Below are 21,722 nucleotides of genomic sequence, written 5' to 3'. Positions count from 1 at the left end.
ATTCACTGTTATCTAGAACACAGACTAAATAGACACTAGAGAACATTAAAAAGCACATTATAGGAACTACAGAGAAAGCCATAATATAATAAATAATCTTTATTTCAATTTTAACTGGAAGTGGGCGTGGCCTTCCATGTTTAACATATGACGATGAAGAACGACTAAAGATATGCATGATAAATGTACAGTTGATCTATTCCGTCTATGTTTATATGTTTATCCTTCTTCGTTTTCAATGGTAGTTGATGTAAAATTATTTTATTTAAAAATATATATATATATATTTTTTTTTCATCATGAAATTCGGATACAATGTAAAGAGAAACTGGCAAATTTAAATTATGCAAAAAAGTAATAAAATTGCAAAATAAAGATACAATGTATACTTTGTTTATCCACCACAATATTTATATTTGTTTGTTTGTTTGTTTGTTTTTGGAAACCCCAGCAGATCTTGCTCTGAATTTCCACTACACTGGAAATGACATCCATGCTCAAAGTACTTCTGAGTAAAAATAAACATTAATTGATAAATTGATTGGTTGAGGGGTGGGGTGAAATTGGCGAGGTGTTCTAACAAACAGCCTTTCTTTCACTCAGTTTCCTTCTGTATCTTTGCTAAATTCTCTGTAGTGTTGATTTTGGCCGCATTAGGACGTCTGGACGTCTGAATCAGGACCAGTTTAATTAAGCAGTTCTGATTGGTCGTGGCTATCTCTCATGGCAGAGGAAGCGTTCTTTTCAGCCGGCTTGTTGAAGTATGATGTTTGCTCTTCTGTAATGATTCCAGCGTGGTCCGAGTGTTACTGGGAGCTGGAATGGAGGCTGTGTTCTCGGTATTCTCCACAGTATTCCCTTCAGAGATCATTTTCTGGGCTGCTGTCGGAAATCTCAGGCGCACACACACTCGGAAACACAGACACACAATCGAGAGACAGCCCATTCTTTCAGTAATGATATACTCTCCCTTTGAGGACTCTCTCTCTCTCTCTCTTTCAATCTCTCTGTTTGCTGCTCAGCACACATTTATCCAGTCAAGTTATTTTACTCGCTTTTTGATAAATGTAAAAAATGTATCATTCTTATGGCCAATAAAGTTACTATATCTCAGTGTAAACCAGCGGGTTTTCTTAAAAAAAACTGTGTCAAGGTCTGACTTTAATAATTAATGCCAGAACTCAGAGCAAACATGTAGTTCTGGAACCCCCTGTACATCTGGACGCCTTAACTTTCACTTTCTATTGTATCATTACTTTTGACAGCAGCTATTATCTGTGGCTCTGATTGAACAGCATAGTGACGAGACCTTTTTCTTTGCATATCTCAGCCATACTATGGCAGTTCCTTGCTCAAAAGCCCAACAGTGAAAGCTTAGCAGATGTGGGCTTTGACCAAACAACCTTCTGATCTATAACCCATTGCTACCGCAGCTGCAGGAGGAGAACCTCTCTCCAGAACTGTTGCTGTGTAACGCTGCAGAACCCATAGAGTCATATTAGTGTAAAATCCTGTAGTGTAATCCTTCTGGATCCCACAGCTTGTCCAGAAATGCATGTGTACAGCTGTCCATGATGCGGCGCCCAAAGAATGATGTGTATTTACTGCAGTGAAGTAAAAGTGAATTACACTTCCCACTAGTAGGGGGAGCCCGGGATCAGAAAATACCAATTCTTATATGATAAAAGATTTGATTGGGTTTCGATTCCTAGCCTGAACGACTTTGCTATGCTACACCAATCAAGTGACAGCTTAGCAGATGTGGGCTTTGACTGAATAACCTTCTGATCTATAACCCAGTGCTCTGTACTGCCCATTAGGCTTCAGATAGGCTCCAAAAAGGCATGAAGTCATTACCTGAGATTTATAACAGTAAGAAAGCATTACAACTCATAGTCTCTCTCTCACTCTCTTTGTCTCTCTCTCTCTCTGTCTCTGTCTGCAGCCTGTGGATTTTGAGATGAATCGGGCCTTCATGCTGACGGTGGTGGTGTCTAACCAGGCTCCGCTGGCTGATGGGATCCAGTCATCCCTTCAGTACACCGCCGGACTCACCATCTCAGTGAAGGACGTTAACGAGGCGCCCGTTTTCCCCGATAACCCCAAGATGGTGCGCTTTGAGGAAGGTGTTCCAGCTGGGACCATCATTACCACGTTCGCAGCCAAGGACCCTGATACGTTCATGCAGCAGAACATCCGGTAAGGGCCGGTGGAATTAGCTGAGTGTCTGAATGTTATAGATTATTATTAAATGTTGATAATTCATAACAAACAGCATTCCACAAAAAATCCACCTGGATGAACCTGGAGGTGAATTTCCTGGGAAGAAATTGATTTGATTTAAGGATCTTTTCTGAGAATGTTCTCAGAGCTATTTGGTCTCCAAGGTGAGTTTTAATGGTGGTCACACACTCATCTGATTCTGGTTCTGTTCTGTATTCTGATTGAATATCATGGTGAACATCATCACAGCTGCAGCCGAGAAGATCTCCACTCTCTTCAGAAGGATTTCAGAGCGTTAATACAAGGCTCAGGCTAAGCGACTTCCACGATCCATGTCTAATACACTATATGTCCAAATGTTTGTGGACACCCCTTTTAATAAACACATTTAGCTACTTCAGGTTGCACCCATTGCTGACACAGATGTGCAAATGCACACACACAGCTTGTCTAGTCCTTGTAGATAAGTACTGCCAATAGAATAGGACTCTCTGGAGCAGATAAACTTTGACCTATTGGCACCATGCTGCCTAATAATGCCAGGCGTGGGCTAGAGGGGTATGAAGCCCCCCAGCATTGAGAAGCTTGGGACCCGTGGAAGAGCTGTATTCTCTGGGATGATAATGGTGGAGCTTCATTCAGTACTTTTGATTGGGATTTGCGAGTTGAGAAGTGGGGATGATGAGGTGGGGTGGTGATCATCATCCAACATCCTGACCTCACTAATAATCTTGTGGCTGAATGCAATCAAATCCTCACAGCAATGTGCCTCCACAATCTAGTAGAAAGTCTTCTTCTCTGGACAGTAGAGACAGTGACTCCAACAGAAGCAGGATCAACTCTTTTTAATATCCTTAATTTCAGATGAAACCGTGACGGAGCAGGTGTCCCAATACTTTTGTCCTTATTGTATATGCTTATGAATGTATGACCCTCAGTCTTATACACTCTGACTGGCCTATCAATCAGATGTTCACCTTCGAATAACAGAAACAACGCTGCGCTCCCGTCACCCCAGTGCTCACCAACAGCTCTGTGACACTGTCCATTAAAATGTCACACTAACCACAGAAAGCATTGACCCAGACCTCCACACACAACGTGTGTGTGTAATGCTCTGCTGCTTTCTGTGTTGACATGACCAACATTCATAAGGAACCCCTGTTTGACATCATTTTACCTGCAAGTACCGATCCGTTTGCTCAACAAGCCAGTTGCTGTAAAAACGCTGCCAACCAGACTCAATAACACAGGCCTGTGTGTGTAAGCCAACTACCCTGACCTCCAGGGTAAAAACGAAGCCGTGTGTAAAACATCACCTACCCAACCAGCGGACCCCCACAAAACCCCCTGTATGACGACGAAGAGTGATATTAGTGTCTTCTCTCCTGCAGGGCTGAGCTATAAGCCTAAAAACAGCCCCCAGATAAACTTAACAAGTGACCCAAACAGGCAGCAGTGAAAAAACTAAACATGAGATGAAGAATGAGGAGATATAGATGAAATTAGATGCTAACACTCTATAGCTCCCCAGATCAGTTCGGTTTAATTGGGTTTGGTGGGGGGATTGGGTTTAGTTGGGTTCAGATGTGTTTTGCTGGGTTAGGGTTGGGTCTAGTTGGGTATGACTGTGTTTTGCTAGGTGGTGTTGGTATTAGTTGGGTATGGTTGTGTCAAGGTGGGTTTTAGTTGGGTTTAATTGTGTTGTGCTGGTTGGTGTTGTGATTATTTGGGTTTAGTTGGGTTCAGATGTGTTTTGCTGGGTCAGGATTGGGTTTAGTTGGGTTTAGATGTGTTTGGCTGGGTCAGGATTGGGTTTAGTTGGGTTCAGATGTGTTTGGCTGGGTCAGGATTGGGTTTAGTTGGGTTCAGATGTGTTTGTCTGGGTCAGGATTGGGTTTAGTTGGGTTTAGATGTGTTTGGCTGGGTCAGGATTGGGTTTAGTTGGGTTTAGATGTGTTTGGCTGGGTCAGGATTGGGTTTAGTTGGGTTCAGATGTGTTTGGCTGGGTCAGGATTGGGTTTAGTTGGGTTTAGATGTGTTTGGCTGGGTCAGGATTGGGTTTAGTTGGGTTCAGATGTGTTTGGCTGGGTCAGGACTGGGTTTAGTTGGGTTTAGATGTGTTTGGCTGGGTCAGGATTGGGTTTAGTTGGGTTCAGATGTGTTTGGCTGGGTCAGGATTGGGTTTAGTTGGGTTCAGATGTGTTTGGCTGGGTCAGGATTGGGTTTAGTTGGGTTCAGATGTGTTTGGCTGGGTCAGGACTGGGTTTAGTTGGGTTTAGATGTGTTTGGCTGGGTCAGGATTGGGTTTAGTTGGGTTCAGATGTGTTTGGCTGGGTCAGGACTGGGTTTAGTTGGGTTTGACTGTGTTTTGCTAGGTGGTGTTGGGTTTAGTTGGGTTCAATTGTATTTGGCTGGGTCAGGGTTGGGTCTTGTTGGGTATGACTGTTTTGCTAGGTGGTGTTGGTATTAGTTGGGTATGGTTGTGTCAAGGTTGGTTTTAGTTGGGTTTAATTGTGTTTTGCTGGTTGGTGTTGGGATTAGTTGGGTTTGGTTGGGTTTGACTGTGTTTTGCTAGGTGGTGTTGGGTTTAGTTGGGTTTAGGTGGGTCAGGGTTGGGTTTAGTTGGGTATGACTGTGTTTTGCTAGGTGGTGTTGGTATTAATTGGGTATGGTTGGATCAAAGTTGGCTTTAGTTGGGTTTTGCTGGTTGGTGTTGGGTTTAGTTGGGTTTGGTGGGATCAGGGTTGGGTTTAGTTGGGTTTGACTGTGTTTTGCTAGGTGGTGTTGGGTTTAGTTGGGTTTAGGTGTGTTTGGCTGAATCATTGGATTGGATTGGGTTTGGTCGAAAGTGGCTTGGTTTAGTGAGGGTTTGATTTGGATTTGGTGGTGGATTTGGATGAGGTACGGTATGGGGTTTAGGGATTTTGGGAACTAACTCAATTTTTACATTAACACCTATATCACTTTGTTTTGATCAGGTTTGGTGTAAAGTTATTAGTGGGTGTGGAGTTGATTGATTTGCGCTTTTTGGGGGTTTTGTTGGTAATCATGGGACACAGATCCACCAGCTTACTCAGTAATAGTATTATTAATCATTACAGTAAAAATAAGTGCAATAACAGCACAGCGCCCTCTGCAGGAACTAGTGAGAGTGCTTCAAGCCACTTTCCGAGTACAGAACAGACAGATGGTGAGAGAGGATAGAGGAAAAGCCATAAAGCCACAACAAAAGAGCTAACAGTGTTTGTGGGCCCAGACGTCAGTGTGAAGTGAAAGATGAGTCTGTATCTCTCTACCTTCCTGCTCTCTCGCTCTCATTCATGCTGGGCTTTTCTCCTCGCTCTCGGAGGGAGATGTGATCTAAACAAATTTACCAGCTAATTTCACTACTAATGAGAGTAAATTGGGTGTACTTTATAATTTAGGAAGATGCTGGAATCATCAGCTGGGCCATTTATCTCGCTCTCTCTCTCTCGCTCTCTCTCTTCCTCTCAGTCTTCCTATTTCAATTTTTTTATTTGCACATTCTTCTGGAGGATATTGAGGTCAAATCTGGCGAATTCTCTTTTAAGAAGCTGAAAAATCATCAGATTTTTTTATTTTTAGGAAACAGCAAGTAAACAAATGTATACTTGTCGCATCAGCTATGTCAGATATAAAAAATGTCCGATATTAAAAATATTTAATATGTAAATATTTACACCATGTACGCTTCAGGCACTACTTGTCGGACCTTGCCTCATCTACATAGGTAAGAAGAAGGTGGCAATTATGTGAAAATCTACTAAATTTCCCAGCATTTCCATATCGCATCTTCTCCATGGTGCCATCTATAGTACAGAGCTCATTCAGCCAGGTTTTAAATCACGCTACAGTTTCTCTGTTCCAGAGCATTAATTATTATTATTTCTTATTGTTATACCATGCTTGGATCTCTTGGATCACACAGTGACCGTAATCCTCTATGTTTGGTTGGATGTTTTGCCAGGTGGTGTTGGGTTTAGTTGAGTTCAGGTGTGTTTGGCTGGGTCAGGGTGGGGTTTAGTTGGGTTTAGTTGGGTTTAGTTGGGTTTTGCTGGTTGGTGTTGGGATTAGTTGGGTTACGTTGGGTCACGATTGGGTTTAGTTAGATTTGACTGTGTTTTGTTAGGTGGTGTTGGGTTTAGTTGGGTATAGCTGTGTTTTGCAGGTTGGTGTTTGTATTAATTTGGTATGGTTGAATCAAAGTTGGGTTTTGCTGGTTGGTGTTGGGATTAGTTGGGTTTGGCTGGGTCAGGGTTGTGTTTAGTTGGGTTTTGCTGGTTGGTGTTCTGATTAGTTGGGTTTGGTTGGATCAGGATTGGGTTTAGTTGCATTTGACTGTGTTTTGCTAGATGGTATTGGGTTTAGTTGGGTTCCGGTGTGTTTGGCTGGGTCAGGGTTGGGTTTAGTTGGGTTTAGCTGGGTCAGGGTTGTGTTTAGTTGGGTTTTGCTGGTTGGTGTTCTGATTAGTTGGGTTTGGTTGGATCAGGGTTGGTTTAGCTGTGTTTTGCTAGGTGGTGTTGGGTTTAGTTGAGTTCAGGTGTGTTTGGCTGGGTCAGGGTTGGGTTTGGTTGGATTTGACTGTGTTTTGCTAGGTGGTGTTGGGTTTAGTTGGGTTCAGGTGTGTTTGGCTGGGTCGGGGTTGGGTTTGGTTGGATTTGACTGTGTTTTGCTAGGTGGTGTTGGGTTTAGTTGGGTTTAGGTGAGTTTGGCTGAATCACTGGATTGGATTGGATTTGGTCAAATTAGTTTATTTATTGTTATACCATGCTTGGATCTCTTGGATCAAACAGTGACCGTAAACCTCTAAGTTTGGTGACCAGTCTTGGCTCAATTGCAGGGTCTGGTGAGAGGTCAATTTTAAACACAACAACAACTACTTTCATGTATTTAATTACAGATTAAATCTGATCAGTAAGTGTTTATCTCCTCAGTAAATCACTGATATCAGAATAAACACTGATAATATCACTGTTCATACCCAAGTGTTCATCATTAGAACATCTCCAAAGTTCTCCTCATGGAGTCTAGTGTTATTTAGAGTTCTCCTCAGATCAACACCTGGTTTGGTGGTAAATCAGGGCTTAATGATGGTGAATCAGGTGAGCTGCTGCTGCTGCTGCTGCTGCTGATGGAGGTGAACACATCCTCCACGCTGTGCTGGCTGGACTGGGAGGGGGGCGTCCAGGAGAACCCTGGAGGAACCGAGCTCTGTTCTTCAGACTAGCTCACCGACAAGATCTCACTACTTTATGTATTCTATATGTGACCATCCACACCTGTCAATATTCCTACATGTCTCTGTGTATTTATAATTACAGACATACACACTCATATGCATGTTTAGGATTGGCTGAGGAGGAACACCTCCCTCCCCAATCATGCAAGTCCTCTGCTGAGAAAGCTAACGTGGCTTCTTTTCATCAAGCTTCCTGTCAGCTCTGTCCCGATGCCTTGGTTCGGAACGTCGTTTCTGAATTTCAGAGGCGTTTGCCTGAAGAGACTGAAGCGCTTTCTAAACACACCATTAAAGCCAAACTCCACCGACTGTTTTCCTGGAAGCAACATGAAAAATAAATCAGCCTGAAGAGCGCCGCGTTCCTTTAAAACTGCCTGAAAACGACAACGGCAAAACTCGAGCACATCCCGAGCACATCCCTGATGCTCGAGCGCCAGTCCTGTAGAGCTCCTTGTTAGCGGTGAAGCTGACGCAGGGAAAACGGTTGATTATTTGCGGACTTCAGGCTTTTCTGGGAGGCCGTTTGAGGCTCCTGATTGGGACGGCTGAGTAAAAGAGGCAGTCTGGGAGACAGGCCGATAAACACTGCAGAACTGAACCTGAACATAATGAGCTGTCCACTGGCAAATTAAACCCTACCATTCAGCACCCCCCAGGCCTCGCCTTCGCCTGCTTCTTTATTCATGCAGTACCAGTTAAAAGTTTGGCTGCACACCTGCTCATGAAGGGTGTTCTTTTATTTTCACTATTTTCCCATTTCAAATTATAATAAAGACGTTAAAACTGTGAAATAGGACACTTTTACACATTGAACAAAAAGACGTGTAGAACAACCTAACCACATTAATAAGAACTACCCATATAAAGAGATTATAAATATTTAAATATGGTTCATTAGAAGTTATTAATTGGGGCATAACACTTTTTACAGCCATTAATAAACTCTACAAACTAGCTAAGGGTATTTTCTGAGTGAACAGTGAAGCACTGTTACAAACATCGAAACTTGAAACTAGGAAATGTGAATTACAAAAAAACAAGCTAATATTTTAGAGGCAACTTTGAAAACATTGCAAACAGAATCCTCAGATTACTTAAAAACAATTAACAAAAAAACATGTTTTCTTAAAAAAACAACTTTTATTTGTTTTAGCTGAGAAAACGAAGAAAAAGAAAAAGAAAAACTAACATACAAAACATGCTTGAATGCATAATAATACTAGAAACAAGCAAAATAATCTGACAATTAGACTCTTTCAGTAGATGAAATCATACATAAAACAAGTACAAAATGTAAATTAATAAGTTAAAAAAATAAGGATTTTAATATTCTTAACAATCTCAAATGACATTAAACAAAAAAATGTGTAGAACAACCTAACCACATTAATAAGAACTACCCATATAAAGAGATTATAAATATTTAAATATGGTTCATTAATGGTTATTAATTAGGGCATAAAACATTTTACAGCCATTAATAAGCAGCTAAACTGTAGTCAGTTATTAACAGAGCTCTGCTGAAGCTGACAGGTAGAACACTGGCTGATGGAGAACCCACAGTGAAGTCAGGAACCAGCAACGTCTGAGCTTCAATGTGGCTCGCTGTTTGGAAAGCAATTATGAAGTGACAACAATAAAGATAGTGGCGAGTGGCAATTACGGGGTCCAAGCACCCCCAACACATTGAGGCCTAATCCAAGAAGATAGATATTATACAAGAGATAGGAAGTCAGAGTTGATCAGAAGGTCAGGAAATGTTAGGAATGTTCCTTACGAGCCTTCAAGAAAGATGTTTTTGAGTTTTTTTTACAGATTGACCTTAAGATGCAGAGCTTCAACATATCTGGGTTGAAATACTGGACAGGTAGTGAACTTTCTGACTAAAATTGTAAAGTTAGGAGTTCAGGTCAGAACTGAATCACACAGCACTCACATAGTTTTTATCAGTAGACTAAATTATGAGATTTTAATTGGATTTAATGAGGAGTTAAGCATCTTTGAGCACTGTATCACCCCCTAGGCTAATTGTCATCAAAATGTATAAACCTCACCAGAATCCAGAATTTGAGATGATCAGACAAGCTGCTCTTGAGTTAATGCAGTTGTAGTTAAAAACATTGTTATTATTGTTATTATATATCATATTATAGACTATGGACAATACTGAACCAAAAACTACCAAAAAGGTCTGCCCTGTAAACCACTGCTGCTTATTCATGTGTTTGTGTATACAGTATATAAGTATATATGAGTGTATGTATATAGAATATATATATGGCAAGCCAAACAGGAAATGGAATGAACGTTGATATATATATATATCATGAATGTTGACATATATGGAATGAATGTTGACATTCTATATATTCATCATATATATAGCATTACATATTTCATGTCTGGCGTATATATATATATATATATATTCTTTTCAGGTATGTTCGTACTTCTGCGTGTTTCTGTATATATGTTTTATATTTATTGTATTTCTGCGTATTTAAGTTGTATATTAGTTGTATATTAATGCTATCTGCTGTAAGGTAATTACCCAGGCCTTAGTACAAGCATTTCTTGGCAAAGTGTAGTGCAGAGTATTGTGTCTCCATACTGAGCACCTAAGCGTAGCACCTAAGCGTAGCATCTAAGCGTAGATGGATCCTTTAGATCTATACAGTCTCTAGTCTCTTAGCCTGTAGCCATAGCCGATATTTTATTAGAAACACATAGTAGCCATTTTATTAGAAACACCTACCTTGTACATGCATTCACTGGCCATATTATTAGATACACCTTGATACAGCAAACTATCAAAGACGTGTAAAGTGTAAAGTGGAGCCATTCCTTAGCCTGTAGTTTAGCGTCTCTACTTTACACGTCTTTTATAGTTTGCTGTAGGAAGGCGTTTCTAATAATATGGCCAGTGAATGCATGTACAAGGTAGGTGTTTCTAATAAAATGGCCAGTGAGTGGAATTTTTAAAGACGTGTAAAGTAGAGATGCTGGCTGCTAAACTACAGGCTAAGGAATGGCTCTACTTTACACTTTACACTTTGCGTGTCTTTGATAGTTTGCTGTAGGAAGGTGTTTCTAATAAAATGGCCACTGAGTGCAAGTACAAGGTAGGTGTTTCTAATAAAATGGCGGCTGTGTGTTTCTAATAAAATGCCATAGCCTGTAGTTTAGCAGCCAGCGTCTCTACTTTACATGTCTTTGATAGTTTGCTGTAACACAAACTGACATTACGGCATAAACAACGCCGTTCCCGCGCCACTTCCTAGCAGCTTGTCACTAAATACGACCCATGAGCTTATTTAAGGCGTAAAAAATGGGGGAAAAAAACACCCCTTATCTCTGTTCCCTTGCCGCTATATTAAACAAGCTGCTCTCTTTAAATAGCAGCAGCTCACAAATCTTTCATACAGCTGCAAATTAATTAGCGAAAGTGTTGCTTCAGAAGAGCAATAGAGATTAAAATCTGCAGCCCGAATGTCGTGGAGTGGCCGTTAATCTCGCCGTTTTGGTGTTTAATATGCAGAGAGGGGGTAAAATAGAGTATCCTCCATCACGCAGGGCTGAAATTGGCACAAGCTGAAGGACTATTATTGAGTTTAATACACTTCTCACAAGTTTTATAATATCTGCATTAAGTGCTGTTTGGGGAGTTTAATTAAAAGGTTGTTTAAGGCTCTGAAGGGTCTGCCGAACGGGGATTAGACTTTTGTAATGGAGTTTTATCATCGCCGGCCGTTAATCCAGTTTTAATGATAGAGGAACGGAGAGCAGGGAGAAGGAGAACGGCTCATTCTTTCGTAAGAGTGAAGAATGTTGAAGGAGAGTGAATGGAAGGGAGGAAGGAAAGAAGGAAGGTTGATAGAATCCATCACATCGTGTTCTGCGCTGGAGGTAGAGACTGTGCACCAATTAGAAATGACCTCATCAAATGATCAGTCTACTCCCAACTAGCACTTCCACTCACATGCTCACATCCACTCAACATGCTTTTCTACTGGCCGCTTTATTAGAAACACCTACCTTGTGCTTCCACTCACTGGTCATTTTATTATAAACAGCATCCTATTGCTTTTTTTCTGGCCACTTTATTAGAAACACCTGTCTTGTGCTTCTTTACTGGCCACTTTATTAGAAACACCCAGCTTGTACTTGCACTTACTGGCCATTTTATGAGAAACAGCATCCTATTGCTTTTTTCTGGCCATTTTATTAGAAACACCTTCCCTGTACTTCTTTTCTGGACACTTTATTAGAAACACTGTATACTGTTTAAATGGCTAAATAAACTGAGGGTAGTGGGAGGCTTGTGTGGAGACGGTGGGTCTCTGACGTGTTTGTCAGGACGGGGGGGACGGGGGGGGGGGTTGAAAGAGCCGCTCGAGGCAGTTTGGCAGCTTCACGTGTAAAATCTCGTCTCATTAACGTCTGAAACGCCACACAGAGACACGGACGCTCTCTAGACAGCGATCCGCACGATGTTCTCAGGCGTGGTTCTGAAACACAAAGCTAAAAAGAAGCATTACTCTTTCATCTCCCTCAGCCGGGATGTCACTGTAACACACTCTGTCACTGCTGGAACGAAACCTCGTATCTCTAAAAATCCACAGAAGAAAAAGAGGCTACTTATCTTTCAGTTTTTTGAAAGATTTTATTCAGAGTCATTTTGCAGAATGTCTATTGGTCCGGTCATCATACAATTCTGAAACAATGAAAAGACCATGTGTTTTTAATATGACAACAATGGAGATACAAGGTTTTCTTCCAACAGCTATTCTTATGCTTTATGATTGTTTTGGCTCCTGGGCTCCTCTTCATTTGAGCGCCCCCTCTTGGACAGCTGTACACATGCATTTCTGGACATACTTTAATCTGTATTGCTCAGATGTCGTCCAGCACAATCCAACAAAAAGGGACTTTTATTTTGACATGCTTTTAATTAAGAGTGGATGAGGTGTTGCTTAATGAAGAAGACTACTAATCAGCTTTATTGTGCAGTATGAAGGCCAGTTGATCTTTCACAGATGTTAAAAACACTGGTTTGGCTGAGTCGGTCTACACGTTTTATTATTATTATTATTATTATTATTATTATTATTATTAATAAAGAAAAAATCTAACCTTGAGTTCAAGGACAAAGATCTTTAAGGGTTTGCAACTACAGAGACCAGTTTATACTTGTGGTTATATCTGAGAACCTTCTTGGCCTTCAGAGAAGGTCCACAGAGTCGTATTCCACTTCTGTTCAGTTCTGGTGGCAACTATTTTTTTAGTCTGATCTGAAAATAATTCTAGATACAGTTCTAGATACATCACTGGCTGTGATTGTTTGTGGTACACTCTATAGTCTATAGTATTGAAAAAAGGTTCTTTAACTCATGACCATAGTGGAACCCTTTTTGGTGCTCTTCAGAACCACTTAAAAAGACTTTTCACCAGTTAGAGGAATTGTTTAACCAGGTAAAGATCTTTTAAACAACCAATTGGTTCTTTGGGATGTCGATCTCCTATATAGAACCACTGCCTTTACTAAAGAACCTCTGAAGAACCCTTGTGTTCAGGCCTCATTCAGATGTTAGAAATGGAAAGCAATGGCAGCAGCTCTGTGCAGGACTCTTTCCTAAAATACTGCTACAAACAAGGTAGCATATATACTACATGTCCAAATGTTTGTGGACACCCCTTCTAAAATATGTAATTTGTTAAGTTGCACAGATGCTCAAATGCACAAACACAGCTTGTCTAGTTCCTGTAGAGAAGACGTACTGCCAATAGAATAGGACTCTCTGGAGCAGATCAGCATCATGACCCTATTGGCTCCATGTTGCCTAATGCCAGGCGTGGGCTAGAGGGGTATAAAGCCCCCCAGCATTGAGGAGCTGTGGAGCATTGAAGAGCTGTGTTCTCTGGAATGACGGAGGTGGAGCTCCTTCCAGTACTTTTGATTGGGGTGAGTGTGGTGATGGGGTGGTGATCATCATCCAATATCCTGGCCTTACTAACAAACGATCTTGTTGCTGAATGCAATCAAATCCTCACAGCAATGTTCATCCAAAATCTAGTAGAAAGTCTCCTTTGTAGAGACAGTTACTCCAACAGAAGCAGGATCAGCTCTTTTTAAATAACCTTGATTTCAGAAGAAACAGTAAATGAGGCGTGTCCCAATACTTTTGTCAATATAGTGTCTTCTAATGTCTGTTTCAGGTAAATGTCTTTTAGAAAATGCGAATGTTTATTTTATACTGTGTAAGTGCACTGCTGTTAGCTTAGCGCTAACATACTACTAGAATCTTATAGGGAGGCTAACAGAAGTTAGCATTATGGTTCAGGTAGGGTTTTTTTTTACTGAATTTTAATATTTTTGGTGTGAAATAAATGCTCTAATAATCAGGGATCTACAGGGTTTACCTGCATTTTCCATATTCTTATGCTGTTATGTTAAGTTTTAAATTCAGAATTTCTTAAATTGTGCTTTTAAAATCAGTCACTAACCCATATGTTTATTTGTCTGCAGGTATGCTAAGCTAGCTGACCCTGCTAACTGGCTAACCATCAACTCTACTAACGGCCAGATCACCACCACCGCTGTTCTGGACCGCGAGTCCATTTACGTTAAGAAGAACATCTATGAAGCCACGTTCCTGGCAGCCGATAACGGTAAGTTTACCGGCCTCCATGGTTTACTGCCACCTGAACCCTGACAGAGAGCGAGAGAGCGAGAGAGAGTGAGAGAGCGAGAGAGTGAGAGAGCGAGCGAGAGAGATCCCCTGAAGAGTGCTGCAGGAAAAAGGGTGATAAAGCGTGTCTCTCTCTCCGCTGCTGGAGGGATAGAAGGATGAAGGAGATGATCTGGGGCTCAGAGTGTCCAGCCGAATGAGACGGACAAGCTGTATCGATCCACAGCTCTCTCTCTCTCTCTCGTCTCTCTCTCTCTCTCTCTCTCTCTCTCTCGTCTCTCTCGTCTCTCTCTCTCGTCTCTCTCTCTCTCGCTAGCTCGTCTCTCTCTCTCACTAGCTCTCACCTTTATCATTTCTTGCTTTTCCTTTCTCACTCTTACTCTCCTCTGTTCCTCTCTTTATCCTTCACTCATCTATGTGCCCCCCCATCTGTATCAATCTGTCCCTCCATCTGTCTGAGTTGATCTGTCCCTCTGTCTGCATCAATCTGTCCCTCCATCTGTATGTGTTGATATGTCCCTCCATCTGTATCAATCTTTCCCTCCATCTGTATCCATCTGTCCCTCCATCTGTATGTGTTGATATGTGCCTCCATCTGTATCAATCTTTCCCTCCATCTGTATCCATCTGTCCCTCCATCTGTATGTGTTGATATGTCCCTCCATCTGTATCAATCTTTCCCTCCATCTGTATCAATCTGTCCCTCCATCTGTATGTGTTGATATGTCCCTCCATCTGTATCAATCTGTCCCTACATCTGTATCAGTCTGTCCCTCCATCTCCATCAATCTTTCCCTCCATCTGTATGTGTTGATATGTCCCTCCATCTGTATCAATCTTTCCCTCCATCTGTATCAATCTGTCCCTCCATCTGTATGTGTTGATATGTCCCTCCATCTGTATCAATCTTTCCCTCCATCTGTATCCATCTGTCCCTCCATCTGTATGTGTTGATATGTCCCTCCATCTGTATCAATCTTTCCCTCCATCTGTATCAATCTGTCCCTACATCTGTATCAGTCTGTCCCTCCATCTCCATCAATCTTTCCCTCCATCTGTATGTGTTGATATGTCCCTCCATCTGTATCAATCTGTCCCTCCTGTTGATTTGTCCCTCCATTTTCATGATTTTGCCTCTCTGTCTGTCTATGTTGATCTGTACCTTCGTCTGCATCAGTTGTTCCCTCCATCTGCTTCGATCTGTCCCTCCGTCTGCATAAATCTGTCCCTCCATCTGCATGAATCTGTCTCTTCGCCTGTCTCTGTTGATCTGTCCCTCCACCTGCATCACTCAGTACCTCAATCTGCATCAATCTGTCTCTCCATTTTCATCAGTTTTTCTCTCTGTCTGTCTGCTTTGATTTGTACCTCTGTCTGCATCAGTCGGTCCATCCATCTGCATCAATCTGTCCCTCTGTCTGCGTCTGCTTCTATCTGTCCTTCTATCTGTCAATCTATCCCTCATTCTGCATCTGTGTTGAGAGAGAGAGAGAGTCTTGTCTGACCCATCATTAACAGCTTTTCTCCATGGCAGCACCATCACAAATTCAGAACCTTCCTTCAACTCATAAACATCACACATTGCACACAAACACACACACACACACACACACACACACACACACACACACACACACACACTGCAGCTGGGACAGATGCACGCTGGGACCTTCTGGGGACAGAACCCCTTTTCTTAAATCCCCCTTCCCCAAACCCTGTCACGATCTGGGGGAGGGGGGGTAATAAGGGTGTTAGAAGAGCCTGTGGTTACACACTGTTACAGCTTTAGATGTGTGTGTGTGTGTGTGTGTGTGTGTGTGTGTGTAATATGGGGGATTATGATAATAGGTGCTGTGGGGGAAATAGAGTGATGAAGGCATTTCCCATCATCCTCTTCTCCATCAACACCCTAATCCTCAACACCACCAAAAATAGACCCCCTCATCCCCACCCCACCCCACCCCACACACTCCTCCCTCCATCTGCCTCTGTCTGTCCCACCATTTGTGTCTTCTGTGTCTATGTCCCCTTGTCTGTCCCTCTGTTTTTCTCTCTATCTGTTTAGCTGCATCTATCTGTCCCTCTAACTGCACGTCTGTCCCCTCAGCTGCATCAGTCTTTCCCTCTGTCTGTGTCTCTGTCCCTGTAACTGCGTCTATCTGTCCTTTTGTCTGCGTCTGTCTGTCCCTTTAGCTGCATCTTTCTGTTCCTCCATCTAACATCATTTTGTCCCTTCATCTGTCTCACCATCTGTGTCTCTATCCCTTCACTTATGTTTGTCCCTTAGCTGTCTAAGTGTCCCCCTAGCTACATGTCTGTCCCTTTAGCTGTCTTTCTTTTCCTCTGTCTGTGTCAGCTGTATCTTTCTATCCCTACCTCTGACATAATTTTGTCCCTTCACCTGTCTGTCTCTTTAGCTGTGTCTATTTGTCCCTCTTTCTGTGTCTCTTTAGCTGCGTCTATGTCTCTGTGTCCCCTGTGACATATATTCTGTCTGCATCTCTGTCCCTCCACCTGCATCAGTCTATCCCTCTATCTATGTCCATCTACATGCGCCTCTGTCTGTTTTGATATATCGATCTGTCCCTCTGTCTTCTTTAATCTGTCCCTCCATCTGGATTAATATAACCCTCTGTCTGTATCTCTGCTTCTATCTGTCTTATCAGTATTAATCTGTCCCTCAATCTGCATTGTTGGGTCTGACCTTTCTGCCCCTTTGTCTACATAGTTTTGTCTGTCCATTCACATCTACCTGTCCCTTCATCTGCGTCTGTCTGTCCTTGCATCTACATACGTAAATCTGTCCCTCTATATGTACCCATCTGTCCCTTTGCCTATATCTATTCACCCCTCTGTCTCGGCTATTTGTCCTTCTGTTTGCTTCAATATGTCCCTCCATCTGCTTCGCTTTGTCCCTGTGTGTGCATCTATCTGTCCCGCCGAAAACTACCTCAATACCTGAGTGGAATTGGACAGTTTCCTCCATAAACATGTGATTATAATTAGGTCATTTTGTTGGAATTATGTGATGAGACATAAATAAGAGCCTCATTATCCTGCCCAGAGCAAAATCTGTCAGTTTGAGAAATGATGAAGCTGATTAAGGTTTGTTGTCCCTGTAGTTTTTGTTTTGGCTTCACCTCAGCTTAGAGAAGCGTTACTCTTCAGCCCATCACTTCCATAATCAGATCTTCACTATTATAAAACAACTTTAGAAAATCTGAATTTTATTTAGTGTTTATTGTTTATTAAATTAAACTTTCTCTCTCTCCCTCCCTCTCTCTCTCTCTCTCTCTGGAGGATTATAAGCACAGTTTCCATATCAAATGACTGAATCTGTTTCCCTCCACACAGATCTGATTAAATCAGTCCTTATCTTAATCAGGAGATGTCTTATCTGTTCAGTGAGGCACGGCTGTGAAATTGCAGTCAGTCAGGAATCAGCAAGATCACAAACTCTGGAGCCTGGAAACACTTTGTTTCTTTCCGTGTCTTTGGGTACGGAGTATTCCTCCGAGTGCCTGAGGAGCACTGAACCCAGTATAACACATTACAACCAAATATAACATATAGTAACATTACATCACAGATTATATCACATTACGACCCATTATAACACATTACAACACATAACACAGTATGACTGCATCATACTATAACTCATACAATATTATAACACATTACAACCAAATATAACACATAGTAACATTACATCACAGATTATATCATACTGTAACACATAGTAACATAATAGCACATTATGACACATTATAACACATGACAACATATTATAACACACTATATGGCATCATAAAAACATTATAACACTTAGTACATCATTATACATCATAATTCATACCATGTTGTGTCACATTCTAATTACAAATTATATGACGTGATACATCATAAAATGACATGATACCACAAAACACATTATAACACGCTATAACACATTATGACATTATATAACAATCCATTATATAACAACCCATTGTAACATTTTCTAACATAATATAATATAACATTATGTTATATGACATGATAACACATTATAACACAAAAAGCACTTTATAAGACAACAATATAACACATTTATAACCTTTATAACATTTAACACAACCAATTATAAAACATTAGTTTTATATCATATTATAATTCATTATAGCACATTATAACATATTATAACCCATAGCATTGTCATTATCATAATTCATTACACCTCATAACATTATACACAGCAGTGCTACAACAGAAGAAGCTAAGCTCCAGACTGCAGAGTTTCTGGGCTGATGGACTACATTTGTGGTACGAGAGGGAAAGCGTGTAAATCTGATTTCTCTGCTTTTAGAGACGGCGGTTCTGAGCTAAGCGCTAATCTCTCTCAGCTGGGTTCAGGGTGTGTGTTGGGAACGCTGCTCTTACAACAGCATAAACGGCCAGTTCCTCTCCAAAGTGGCGCTAATAGAAAAGTGATTCAGCCCCTCTGCCGCCGCCGCGATTAGGTCACACGCATAAATTAAATGTCAGAGGGGCTGCGGCCATCTCCAGCTTTTTATCTTTCTATTAGAAACACTCGTTACCCTCGTTACCCTCAGAGCTGTTTCCACTTAACTCACGTGCTGAGAGAGAGAATTACAATGAACAAAGAACAAAGATGTTAAGAAGAAAAAGAGGAGAGAGAGCGAGAGAAAGAGAGAGAGAGAAAAGAGAGAGAGAGAGAAAAAAGAGAGAGAGAGAGAGAGAAAGAGAGAGAGAGAGAAAAGAGAGAGAGCGAGAAAAGAGAGAGAGCGAGAAAAAGAGAGAGAGAGAGAGAGAGAGAGAGAGAGAGAGAGAGGAGAGAGAGAGAAAAGAGAGAGAGAGAAAAAAGAGAGAGAGAAAAGAGAGAGAGAGAAAAGAGAGAGAGCAAGAAAAAAGAGAGAGAGAGAGAAAAGAGAGAGAGAGAGGGAGAGAGAGAGAAAAGAGAGTGAGAGAAAAGAGAGAGAGCGAGAAAAAAGAGAGAGAGAAAAAAAGAGAGAGAGAGAAAAGAGAGAGAGAGAGAAAAGAGAGAGCAAGAGAGAGAAAAAAAAGAGAGAGAGAGAGAGAGAGGTAGAGAGAGAGAGAGAAAAGAGAGAGAGAGAAAGAGAGAGAGAGAAAAGAGAGAGAGCGAGAAAAAAGAGAGAGAGAGCAAGAAAAAAGAGAGACAGAGAGAGAGAGAGAGAGAGAGAGAGAGAGGGAGAGAGAGAGGGAGAGAGAGAGAGAGAGAGAGAGAGAGAGAGAGAGAGAGAGGAGGTTAATTGGGAGAAAGGCAAGGTGTCTGCTCTAATTCCCTTTTATCATCCTTAACTTCTCCGCTAATCTCTCTCTTTTCTCGTACTCTCGCTTGCTTTTACACTGTTTTCTCTCTCTCACTCACTCCTTTCTTTTTTTTTACTCTCTCTTTTCTCCCGCTTGCTCTTACACTCATTTCTCGCTCTCTCTTTTCTCTGTTTTCTCTCTTTTTCTCTTTCTTACCTCTTCTTCCTAAATGAAACTCTCTCTCTCTCTCTCTTTTCTCTCTCTCACTTTTTTCTTTCTCTTACTCTCTCTTTTCTCTCGCTCACTCAGTTTTCTCTCGCTTGCTCTTACACTCTATTTTCTTGCTCTCTTCTTTCTCTTTCTTACCTTTTCTTCCTCAATGAAACTCTCTCTCTCTCTCTCTCTCTCTCTCCCTCTCTCTCTCTCTCTCTCATTATCTCTGTTGTTTCTCTCTCTCACTTTCATATTTCCCCTCTTACCTATTCTGTATCGCTTTTATCAATTTAACTCTCTCTCTCTCTCTCTCTCTCTCTCTCTCAGGTTCACCTCCCGCCAGCAGTACGGGAACTCTGCAGATTTATCTGATTGATGTGAATGATAACGCTCCGTCTTTAGTACCCCGCGAGGCTCAGATCTGTGAGAGAGCGAACGCTAACTTCATCAACATCACCGCAGCCGATGCTGACACTGACCCCAACATCGGGCCCTTCGTCTTTGAGCTGCCCAGCCATCCCCCTGCCATCCGCAGGAACTGGACCATCGCTCGTCTCAATGGTGAGGAACACAGGCTTTTCCAGCTGTAACCCAAACATTTCCTAACCCTGAATCTCCAGATTTAAACACCCAACCCTGAATTCCCAAACCCAGACACCAACCCTGAATTCCCAAACCCAGACACCAACCCTGAATTCCCAAACCCAGACACCAACCCTGAATTCCCAAACCCAGACACCAACCCTGAATTCCCAAACCCAGACACCAACACTGAATTCCCAAACCTAGACACCGAACCCTGAATTACCAAACCTAGACACCGAACCCTGAATTCCCAAACCTAGACACCGAACCCTGAATTCCCAAACCCAGACACCAACCCTGAATTCCCAAACCTAGACACCGAACCCTGAATTACCAAACCTAGACACCGAACCCTGAATTCCCAAACCTAGACACCGAACCCTGAATTCCCAAACCTAGACACCGAACCCTGAATTCCCAAACCTAGACCACCGATCCCTGAATTCCCAAACCCAGACACCAACCCTGAATTCCCAACCTAGACACCGAACCCTGAATTCCCAAACCTAGACACCGAACCCTGAATTCCCAAACCTAGACACCGAACCCTGAATTCCACAAACCCAGACACCAACCCTGAATTCCCAAACCCAGACACCAACCCTGAATTCCCAAACCCAGACACCAACCCTGAATTCCCAAACCTAGACACCGAACCCTGAATTCCCAAACCTAGACACCGAACCCTGAATTCCCAAACCTAGACACCGAGCCCTGAATTCCCAAACCTAGACACCGAACCCTGAATTCCCAAACCCAGACACAGAACCCTGAAATCCCAAATCCAAACACCGAACCCTGAATTCCCAAACCTAGACACCGGACCCTGAATTCCAAACCCAGACACAGAACCCTGAATTCCCAAACCAGACACAGAACCCTGAATTCCCAAACCCAGACACCAACTCTCAATTCCCAAACACCGAACCCTGAATTCCCAAACCCACCCAACCCTCAATTCCCAAACCCACCCAACCCTCAATTCCCAAACCCACCCAACCCTGAATTCCCAAACCCAACAAACTCTGAATTCCAAACCCAGATGCCAATCCTCAATTCCCACACACCCATCCCTGAATCCCAAAACAACAATCTAACCACCAGAATCCTAAATCTGCAATACCTATTTATATCCTAACCCACCTTCCTCTTTCAGGAGACTACGCTCGGCTGAGTTTGAGGATCCAGTTTCTGGAGTCAGGAGTGTATGAGGTACCCATCACCGTGTCAGACTCGGGGAATCCTCCACTGTCCAACCGCTCCATCATCAAGGTGAAGGTGTGTCCTTTGTGATGAACACGGAGACTGCACTGCGGTCGGCGCTGTGGCGGCTGCTGGACTGGGCACTGGAGCCATCATAGCCATCCTCATCTGCATCATCATACTGCTGAGTGAGTACCTCTGCTCAGTTCTACACGGGTGATTCTTTCATTGGCTGGAGTTCCAACTTAATGAGGGTCAGCTGTGGACGTACC

General features: G+C 42.2%; 1 protein-coding gene across 1 annotated transcript in view; it reads left to right on the top strand.

The window, feature by feature from the left end:
- The window catches only part of LOC140577199 (cadherin-4-like), a 48,199-nt gene that overhangs the window by 15,966 nt on the left and 10,511 nt on the right, over nucleotides 1–21,722 (top strand). Inside the window, 5 exon segments of the mRNA XM_072697050.1 lie at nucleotides 1,946–2,199; nucleotides 14,013–14,155; nucleotides 19,990–20,223; nucleotides 21,404–21,534; nucleotides 21,536–21,638. Of these exon segments, the coding sequence (XP_072553151.1) occupies nucleotides 1,946–2,199; nucleotides 14,013–14,155; nucleotides 19,990–20,223; nucleotides 21,404–21,534; nucleotides 21,536–21,638 (865 nt within the window).

Source organism: Salminus brasiliensis, chromosome 14 (genome assembly GCF_030463535.1).
Source record: "Salminus brasiliensis chromosome 14, fSalBra1.hap2, whole genome shotgun sequence".
Lineage (NCBI taxonomy): Eukaryota > Metazoa > Chordata > Actinopteri > Characiformes > Bryconidae > Salminus > Salminus brasiliensis.
This window is presented reverse-complemented; position numbering and strand designations above follow the sequence as displayed.